Consider the following 11,265-nt stretch of genomic DNA (forward strand, 5'->3'; position numbering starts at 1 on the left):
TTAACAGCCGGTGGTCATGCAAAATCTGATGGAGCTGAAAAATTCCATGAAAAATATAGATAAACAGAAACCTTACTTACATATTTGACATATTCTTTCCATTGCTGCCACCACTGCATGGAGATGATGAACCAATTGTGCCCTGGTTGCAGACCATATCTGCTCTCTCGTTCTAACCATCCTCTGTACATACAAAAGAAAGTCAATGCATCAAAAGGAGTTGTGTGAAGTAAGTCAGACACAAGAGGACAAATAATGATCCCGCTTATATGAAATATCTAGTAATATGCAAATGCAGGGAGACAAAAGTTTATTAGTGGTTACCAGGGGCTGGGGGAAGGGAGAAATTGGGACTTAGGACTTAAGGGGTACTGAGTTTCTGTTTAGGAGGATGAAAAACATTTGAAAATGGATAGTGGTGTTGTTATACACAACACAGTGAATGTAATTAATATCACTAAATTGTACAGTGAAGGATGGTTATAACGGTAAATATTTTGTTATATATTTTACCACAATAAAACTTAAAAAAAAGGGAAAAAGGATAACCTCTCAAGAAAAAAAGGTATATGAAACAGATGACCAAAATACCCACAAATTATCATTAGGATTCTTTACCAAGGAAAAACATGGAAGTATTCAGGAGTCGGTCATGATGCTATTAGTGAAATTGTTTCCATTAATAAACCAGTTTCAAGAGTCATAAGATCATTATCACTCATCATAATGGTGTTTTTAAAAACAGTATTATTGAAGAATAATTTATATGCCATGAAATTTACCTGTTTTAAGTGTGCAGGTCACTGATTTTTGGTAAATTTACAAACGTGTGCCACCATCACCAAAATCTCGTTTTAGAACATTTCCATTACCCCAAAAAGATCTTTCATGCCATCTGTAGTTAATCTCTGTTACCATCCTCGGCCCCAGGAAACCACTACTCTGCTTTCTGTCTCTACAGATTTTCCTTTTATAAATATTTCATATAAATAAATAATACAACATGTGGTCTTTTACACTTGGCTTCTTTTACCAAGCATAATGTGTTGGAAATTCATCTATGTCGTAGCAAGTATCAGCAGTTGGTGCTTTTTAATTACCAAATAGTATTTCATTGTATGGGTATCCCGCATTTTGTTCATCCATGCAACAGTTGACGAACATTTGGATTGCTTCCACGTTTTGGCTATTGTGAGTAATACTGCTATGAACATCCATGTACAAGTTTTTGTATAGACATATATTTTCGTATCTCTTGAGTAAATACCTAGGAGTGAATTGCTAGGATGTATGGTCAATTTCCGTCACCTATCTGTCAAGTTTGTTGTACTGTGGTGGCTTGCATGTTGAAGAAAGGCCTGGTGATCTACTTCCAAAAATCAGTCAATGAAAACCTTAAGATTACAGTGGTCCAATCTATAACCAATCATGGGGTGGCGCAGGACTGGGCAACATTTTGTTCTGTTGTGCATGGGGTTGCGGTGAATCGAGGGCCAACTCGATGGCAGATAACAACAATAAATTAAGAATTGGATTATAGCTATAAAAGTCTGTAGACCTATTAACTCAGGTATTTCACCCCAAGTACTTTATCCCAAGCAAACCCTTAAGCATAGGCACAAAAACTTTATTACAAAATTGTCCTATCATGTTTATATTAATAAAAATAGAGATAACAATAGAGGATGAACAGGGTCTACTAGTCAATCATTTAAAATTATTTTATACCTGTCATGAATTGAGTTGTGTCCCCCAAAAGTATCTGTCAGCTTGGCTGGGTCATGATTCCCAGTGTTGTACGATTGTGTAATCTGATGTGATTTCCTTATGTGTTATAAACTCTATCACTGTGATGAGGTTACATGTGATCTCCTTACGTGTAGTAAATTTTATCACTGGGATGAGATTATACTGATGAGGTTTACAAGATTAGATAGTGTCTTAATGCAATCTCTTTTGAGATATAAAAGACAGAAGTGAGCAGAGACACATGAGACCTCATACCATCAAGAAACCAGTGCCAGGAGCAGAGCGCATCATTTGGACCGGGGTCCCTATGCAGAGAAACTCCTAGTCCGGGGGAACACTGACAAGAAGGCCGACAGAGAGAGAAAGCCTTCCCCGGAGCTGACACCCTGAATTTGGACTTTTAGCCTACTTTACTATGAAGAAATAAATTTCTCTTGTTAAAGCCATCACTTGTGGTATTTCTGTTGTAGCAGCACTAGATAACTAAGACAATACCTGTAAAAAGTTGAACTGCCAAAAGTTGTGTGATAGATGTATTTACAGCAACAACAACAAAAAGAGTAGTTGCTGAGGCTGCTACCTCATGGGATTTGGTTTCTTGGTTTGGAGGTTTAGGGTCATGGTTTCATGGGACATCCCAGCTAATTGGCCTCATAATGTGTTTAGTGCTCCTGTTCTACATCCTAGCTCGTTGTGTAGTGCCTGGGGTCATAAGAGCTTCCAAGCAGCCATCCAAGACACAACAATTAATCTCTATTCGCCTGGAGCAACACAGGAAGAAGGAGAGTCAGGAACAGGAGGAAGATAAGGAACATGTAGCTGATTGCCTCCATGAAAAACTGCCTCATTTGCAAAGAGACCAGAAGAGCTGGATGATGCCCAGCTACCATTATTGAACATTTTGATCAAAGATTCTATACAAGAATCCTAATCAAAAGGGGGAAAATGCAGAACAGAAGCTGAAATTCTCAAAGAGTCCAGATTTTCTAGAGCCATGGGGGCTGGATGAACCCTTGAAACTAGTCCCCTGAGATAATCTTTAAAACTTAAACCAAAAATATCCCCTGAAGTCTTAAAACCAAACAACAGTTGAGCTTAACTAGCAAAGAATGTCTGCCTTGAGCATTATGCTCTTTTAACAACTATTTATATGGGATCAAACTGACAACAGCAACTCGAAAGATTAGATAGGAACCTTAAGAGACAGTGAGTTTATGTTAAACTCAGAAAAGGAGGGTGAGAATGGCTGCACAACTCAAAGAAGGTAAAATGAATGTCACTGCATTGTACACGTAGAAACGGTTAAACGGGTGCATGTTTTGTTGTGTATATTTTTAACAACAACAACAAAAAACTGGAGGGAAGAAAACGTAAGATTTACTACATAAATTTCCTGTTGAGTAAATCTCTAAGAGCTATATACATTAAAAAAAAACTTAAAAATTTTTTAAAATAAACAAAATTATGTTATAGATAGCTTTTATTTATCCATGAAAGTATCATTTTACACGATCTGGAGTGTAAAAAGAAGCAAGAGATAAAACAGTATTTCTGAATATTTCCATTTTTGTAAAAAACTTAAAAATTCTACTGTGCATATGCACGTATATGAATATATGAATATAAAAAAAATCAACAGCAATTACGTGTTAATATGGGTATTTTTGAGATTATGAGTATTTTTTGCTTAGCTCTATTTTCTAATTTTTCTACAACAAACATGAATTTTTAAAAATATTTTACTGAAAAGACAATGTTCTACATTCTACCTTGGTGAGTAGTGTCTGGGGTCTTAAAAGCCTGTGAGCAGCCATCTAAGATACTCCACTGGTCTCATCCCTTTGGGAGCAAGGGAGAATGAAGAGAACAGGATACAAGGAAAAGATTAGTCCGAAGGACTAATTGTCCACAGCTACCAAGGCCTCCACTGGACTGAGTCCAGTACAGCTAGATGGTGCCCGGCTACCACCACTCACTGCTCTGACCAGGATCACAACAGAGGGTTCTGGACAGAGCAGGAAAAGGATGTAGAACAAAACTCTAACTCACAAAAAAAAAAGACCAGATTTACTGGCCTAAAGGAGACTGGAGAAATCCCGAGAGTATGGCCCCCAGACACCCTTTTAGCTCAGTGGTGAAGTCACCTCCGAGGTTCACCGTTCAGCCTGGGAGTGGACAGCCCCGTAAAACCAAATGGGACTAATGAGGTACAGGAGTCCAGTGACAAGGGCCAGAAGACAGAAGCGGACAAGGAAGCTGGTGATAGGGAACCCAAGGTTGAGTAAGGATATTGTTGATGTGTTGTGAGATTGTTAACCATTGTCATAGGGCAACATGTGTAGTAACTGTTAAATGAGAAACTATTTTGTTCTGTAAGCCTTCATCTAAAGTGAGAATAGCAGCACAACTGGAAGAGTGTAGTCAATGTCACTGAACTGTGCATGTAGAAATTTTTGAAACGGTGTATCTTTGGCTATGTGTATTTTCACCAAAAAAAAAAGGTTGAGAAGTTAGAGGGTTGACATGTTGTGGGTTTGTTAACCAATGTCATAAAAAAATACGTGTACTATTGTTCCACGAGAAACTATCTGTTCTGTAAACCTCCACCTGAAGTACAATAAAAAAAAAGAAAAGTAAAAAAAATATATATACACTTTATTGAGATTTTGGTGAAAGTTTACACAGTAAGTTAGGCAAGAATTGTTTTTGTAGTAAAGAAAAACTTTTATCTTTTATTTTATAAAATGTCTTTTTTATGTAAAAAAATTTAAATTTAGTATTCAGTGCAATTTTAATGTTAAATGCAACTTAACTTCTAAATTAAGTCATGCCCTTGGCTAGAAATGTACTTTAACAAAAACATTTCAATATGTAATTATTTTGAGAAGATGTACAATGATTACAATAAAATGGGATATGCTGTTACTTTCTAACTAATATATTTCAGGGGTTAGAAATTTCAATTATATAATGAAAAATATATAGTTAGAGAGTCAAACTACAAACTTACCTAATAATTTGTCCTTCCTCTTCTGGAGTAGCTGGTCTTAACCCGAGAACTATATGACACACCTAGGAAAAAAATGATAACAAACTTTATTGATCGGTGGCATTGTCTAGGCTGTATAATAACTGACTTTGTCTGCATGAGATCCACTTTCTAAATGGGAACTTGCAGTAGCAAGAGCTTTCAACGGATGGATTATTAAGCATTTTAAGTGATCCACTCCAGCAAATTTTAACTTTAGTTTTTTTGTTTTGTTTTACTTCTAAACAAACCACTGCAGTGCAGGCAAGCTTCTAAATCTCTATGTGGGATACGGAAAAAAGAAAAGAAAAAAACCAAGCACTTTTCAGAATATTTCATTAATACTCTATCTTAATATAATGTTTTGACAAAGTACATTATTTTCTTTCCTGAAATCTAAAAAGTCTATTATGCCACTTAGAAAGGAATGTGAAGGGGAGATGAAGAGGATATAGTAGATGAGAAAATCTGAACATGATTCGAATCAAGGAAATGACTGCTACTAATGCTGCATATGCTTTTCAAGGCTTATTGTCACCTTAATTTATTTGTCTTCCCTAAATGTCATCACAAAAGACTTGATATGTTTTTCAACATTTTATCGTGAAAATTTTCAAACATAAAGAAAAGGTGAAAGAATTTTATAGTGAATGCTCACATATTCACCACCTCGATTTTAACATTAATGTTACTACATCTGCCTCTATCAACTCATTCATCAATCCATCTTATTTTTTTAAGGCATTTCAAAATAAATTGTAGACATTAGTACAGTCTCTCCTAAATACATCAGCATTTGTATCATTAACTAAAGTTCAATATCTGTTTACAGGTTTGTTTACCTTTTGAGGTAAATTTATGTAACAATGAAATGCACAAATTGAAGAACTAGATGGTACCCAGCTACCACCAATGACTGCCCTGACAGGGAACACAACAGAGAGTCCCTGATGGAGCAGGAAAAAAGTGGGATGCAGAACTCAAATTCTACTAAAAAGACCAGATTTAATGGTTTGACTGAGACTGGAGGGACCCCGAAGACATGGCCCCCAGACTCTCTGTTAGCCCAAAACTAAAACCATTCCTGAGGCCAACTCTTCAGACAAAGATTAGACTGGACTATGCGACATAAAATGATACTTGCAAAGAGTGTGCTTCTTAGCTCAAGTAGACACATGAGACTAAATGGGCAGCTTCTGTCCAGAGGCGAGATGAGAAGGCAGAGAGGGTCAGGGGCTAGTTGAATGGACACAGGAAATCCGGGGTGGAAAGGAGGCGTGTGCTGTCACAGTACAGGGAGAGCAACTAGGGTCACATAACAACGTGTGTATAAATTTTTGTATGAGAGACTAACTTGAATTGTAAACTTTCACTTAAAGCACAATTAAAAAAGAAAGAAAGAAAGAAATGCTATAAATAATGTTTTTGAGATTCACCCATGTTGTGATTATCAGTAGCTCATTTCTTTTTACTGAGGAGCAGTATTCCATTGTCTGAATATACCATGGTTTGTTTATCCACTGTCCTATTGATAGACACTGGGCTTTTGATACCTGGGTTTTTTGGTAAGCAGACAAAAAAATGAAATATAACAAAAGTGTACAAACCCTAAATTTACAGCTCAGTGACTTTTCACAAAGTAAACACATCTGTGTAACCATCACTCAGTCAAGAAATAGAACATTACTAGCTTCCCAGAGGAACACTGGTGGTACAATGGTTAAGAGCTCAGCTGCTAACCAAAAGGTCGGCAGTTCAAATCCCCCAGCCACTCCTTGGAAACTCTATTGGGCAGTTCTACTCTGTCCTATAGAGTTGCTATGAGTCGGAACCAACTTGACGGCACATAACAACAACAGCTTCCCAGAAACCCCATTTTGTGACCCTTCCCAGGCAGTACTGCACACCTTCAAAGTATTCACTATCTTGAATTCTATCACTATAGATTGTTTTTACCTGCTTTTGAACTTTTGTGTCTGGTATCTTCCACTTAACATTATGTTTGTAAGATTCACCCATGCTGTTGTGTGTAGCATTAGTTTATTCATTTTCATTGCAGGAAAGTATACCACTGTATGCATATTCCACAATTTAGTTATCCATCTACTGTTGAAAGGTATCTGGACTATCTTCTATCTTTGGTTATAGCAAATAGTGCTTAAAAGAACATACTAGTATGTCTTTTGGTACACATATGTACAAGTTTCTATAGGTGTACACATGGGCTAGACTTCATGGGTCACAGAATATGCATATGATCAGCTTTCATAAATATTGCCAAACAATTTTCCAAAGTGGTTCTACCAATTTATATTCCCACTAGCAATGTGTAAGAGTTCCAGCTGCTCATTATCTCACCAGCACTTTATAACCATTCTGGTGGGTATCTATTAGTATTTCAAGTGTGGTTTTAATATATACATATTAGTCTATTTTCATAAATTTATTAGCTATTTTGATATTCTCTTTTGTGAAGTATCTGTTCAAGACTTTTGAGCACTTTTATATTGAGAGTCTGTCTTTTTCATAATGATTTTTGTTTTTAGTATGTCTGGTGGCACAGTGGTTTGGCTTTGTTTCTGGATACAGGTACTGCAAATATCTTCTTCCCCTCTGTGGCTTTTTACTTGCTTAATGGTATCTCTTGATATAAAGAAGTTCTTAATTTTAATGAAGTCCAACTTAACAATCTTTTCCTTTATGATTAGTGCTTTCTGTGTCCTATTTAAGAACTCTTTGTGACCTCAAAGTCAGTAAGAAATCTTCCTACATTATTTTCTGGAAGTTTTATTTTTTTACCTTTCACATTTAGATCTTTAATCTACCTGGAATTAACTTTTGTGTATGGTATGAGGTAGGAGTAATGATTTCTTTTCCCACCCGGATACCAACTGACCCAGCACTATTTAGTGAAAAGATCACCCCTTCCCTTCTGTACTGCAATGTCATCTTTGTTATAAATCAAGTGATCACGTATGTGTAGGTATGTTTAAGGACCCTCTATTCTGTTCCTCTGGTCTAATTTTAAGCAAATATCACATTGTCTTAATTATTGTCACTTTATAATAAGTCATAATATCTGGTAATCTAAGCCCTCTAGCTTTGTTCTTCTTCAATATTATCTTGGCTATTTTTGGCCCTTTGCACATCCATATGCATTTAGAATCAGCTTGTCAAGTTCCATGAAAACACACAAACAACAATAACAACAACAAAAACAAGCCTCTCGGGATTTTGATTGTGATTGTACCAAAGCTACAAATCAACTTAAAGAGAACTGACATCTTTACAATACTGAGCCTTCCAAACCACGAATATGGTTACTCCCTCTATATTGGTTTTCTATCGCTGCTGTTAACAAATTACCACAAATTTAGTGGCTCAAAAAACACAATTTATTATCTTACAGTTTCTATAGGTCAGAAGTTGAACATGAATCTCACTGGAGTAAAATCAAGGTGTCAGCCAAGCTGCATTCCTTTCTGAAGGCTCTAGGGGAGAATCTGATACCTTGCCTTTTCCAACTTCTAGAGACCACCCACATTCCTTGGCTCACGGCCCTCTCTCTTCAAAGCCAGCAATGTTGCATTTCTTTAATCTTTTTTTCTGGTGTCATAGCTTTCTCTCTGACCACAGCTGGGAAAGATTCTCCACATACAAGGGCTCATATGATCAGTCTGACTCTACTTGGATAATCTCCCCATCTCAGGGTGTTTAACCCAATACATCTGCAAAGTCCCTTTTGCTATGTAACATATTTATAGGTTCTGGGGATTAGGGTGTGGATTTTTTTTGGGGGGGACCATTATTTTGCCTACCACACCCTCTAACACTTGATACTTTCTGACAAATGCACAGACAGAAAAATCCTGATTATGTTTGGTATACTTCCTCGGCTAAATATTTAAGCACAGAGCTTACAAAAAAGCAGTGAAGATAGGGGCTGTTTTCAGAATTATAATTCTGTTGACACTTGCATATGCCAGACTTAAATAACCAAAACACACAGCCAAGAGTGTGATTTTGGCAAATAAGAGAATAATTCAGTCTTGACTAAGTTACCAGCTAACTTTACTAACGTTAAGACAAATATAAATAAAACAACATAACTGCCTGCTTATGCATATATTAAGTGAGCATATAGTTTTAAAAGCCAATCTGAATATGAGATAAAGCATGTATAGTAAAATGTAATGTTAAAATCTAGATAGTGGGTATATGAGTATTCACTGTAAAAATCCTTCAGCGTTTCATAATAAAATGTTGGGAATACACACAGAAGCAAGTCTCAATTATATGCCTGTCCATCATAAGTTAGAATCATACAAAAAAAGTGCTACTCCCAAGTCCCTAAGAAGAATGAGAAAATAGGAAAGGCAATACAAAAAATCAAAGTACCATACTATGTGAGAGCTATAAGATGATTCAGAAATAAACTTAAGTGATCAAAATGTTGACATATTAACATAAAATAAAACAGAAGTAAAAGTAACAATAGTAAAAGAGCCTACAGATCCTACTAGTAAGGATATTATTTAAATGAGATGGAATTAGCTGCTCAATTCCATCTTACCAAGCAATTCAGGTCAGTTTATAGTGGTGATTTACAGTTTTTGTCCATATTTTATAAAGCTATCAACTTGAATCCCTGCTAGAAACTGATAGTGAAGCAATCAATCAATTTAAATGAACATTACAGATTTACCAGATTACATATGTTTTAAACATGCAATAAGTAGTCATTAGCTGCCAGGAAGAGACTGATTTCCTAAGTTATTTTAACACAGCTGTTGCAGACGAGTTATTCTTTATTTAAAATGGAATATCATGATAGATAAAAGATACCAAACTATTCTGTTCTTCACAGCAGAGCTTTTATAAGGGAAGGAAAATAAAATAAGGAAAAAGTAAAATGCCACTATTAAACAAATTCAAATATCTATGAAGAACTATGAAAAATGAAAAAAATATTATTCTTTACAAACTGGAGCAAGGAGGCAGGGCCAAGACGGTGGAGTAGTCAGATGCTTCCGGTGGACCCTCTTACAACAAAGACCCGAAAAAAACAAGTGATTCAATTCTATATGGCAATCTGGGAGCCCTGAAATCAAAGGCAGACTTGAGTAACCAGACTGAGTGGCAGGGGGGAGGGAGAGATGGTTCGGAAGCAGCGAGGAGTTGCCAGACCTGACCTGCCAAGAGCCTGAGCCCTTCAGGCCTGATCAGCTTGGGTGTGAGTGGTGAGGCAGGCAAGCAGCCACGCTTGGAAGGCGTGTTTTCCGCACCGGGAGAGAACCAGCCACTGAGAGTCTACACAGCCACCCAGAACCAGTGAGAAGCAGCTCTGGATCGGAAAAGATAAGTACTTGCGTACGGCTTACCGCGTGGATCAAAAACACCCCCCTTAGGGAAAAACCTCTCTCCCATTTACCTCCCCACTCCCTGCTCTGCACTGGGTCCCAAACCAGCTTCAGCAATTGCTGAGTCCCCTGGGCCAGAAATAGGATCCATCACACGCCTGGAGCCATTCTCCCTGCCTTGGAGAGTGAACAAATTAACGGGAAAAATAAATTGCCGGCTCCCCTAAGCCAGGAACCAGGGTAGGCACAGCTCCTTTGCCTAGGCACAGGCATAAGGGATCCACGGATTTTGAGTGCCTTTCCGCCTGCATAGATTTGTGTGGGCCCATCTAACAGCGTAGGCCCTCATTACGGCAGTACAACAGGGTATATACCAGAAGTCTAACCTCAGCTGTTTCAGCTGTGAAGTGGCAGGTTCTTGACATCTGACACAGCTCTGCCAATTAAGCAGGGTCTTCACTAACCCACATCAGGGGCCTGAGGACTGGTGGCTCCACCCATGCCATCTAGCCACCTGCGATAGGGGCCCATGAGTAAGAGGTACCCCCTAGTCCTTTCAGCCAACAGCATTAGGTGCTCATAGTCCAGCTGCAAAACCCACTCACCTATACACTCTAGGGAATAGGGACATGCCTTCCTCCTGGACAATCAGGGGTGGCTGTCAGCCCCCTGCCTTACTCAGAGTGTTCCCCCCTGCTGCAGCCAGATGCCTATGCCTACGCCAACCACCCACACCTGTCTAGGACTGTAAGTGAAAGCCTATACCACATACTTGCTGGCTATCTACCTGGGCATCTGAGCTGAATCCATACAGGAGGAGTGGGCAGACTCCTGAGTTCACATATCTAGTAACAGATCTAACCACCTGGTGACAGGACATTAGAGCTTCAAAGGTACAAATAATCAAACTAGCACATACGAGCAGCCTATCTGGGCACATCAAAACAAAATAAGAAGCTAGGACACAGTAAGTAAACATAAAATAAATAAATATAATAACTTATTGATAGCTCAGAGACAACAGTCAATATCAAATCACATAAAGAGGCAATCCATGAAGGCTTCAGCAAGCTCCCAAAATAAAGAATCTAGAAATTTTCCAGAGGAGGAAAATTTCTTGGAATTACC

The 11,265-nt window shown here is 37.8% G+C and overlaps 1 protein-coding gene across 4 annotated transcripts in view; it reads right to left on the reverse strand.

The window, feature by feature from the left end:
- Window positions 1-11,265, reverse strand: part of USP32 (ubiquitin specific peptidase 32) — a 229,520-nt gene that overhangs the window by 64,871 nt on the left and 153,384 nt on the right. For all 4 annotated transcript variants that reach the window (XM_023732684.1, XM_023732686.1, XM_004377840.2 and 1 more), the window contains 2 exons: window positions 4,760-4,821; window positions 81-183 (listed from right to left, as the gene is read on the reverse strand). In XM_023732684.1, the coding sequence (XP_023588452.1) occupies window positions 81-183; window positions 4,760-4,821 (165 nt within the window). The remainder of the gene's footprint in view (window positions 1-80; window positions 184-4,759; window positions 4,822-11,265) is intronic.

This window comes from Trichechus manatus, unplaced genomic scaffold (genome assembly GCF_000243295.1).
Source record: "Trichechus manatus latirostris isolate Lorelei unplaced genomic scaffold, TriManLat1.0 scaffold00054, whole genome shotgun sequence".
Classification (NCBI taxonomy): domain Eukaryota; kingdom Metazoa; phylum Chordata; class Mammalia; order Sirenia; family Trichechidae; genus Trichechus; species Trichechus manatus.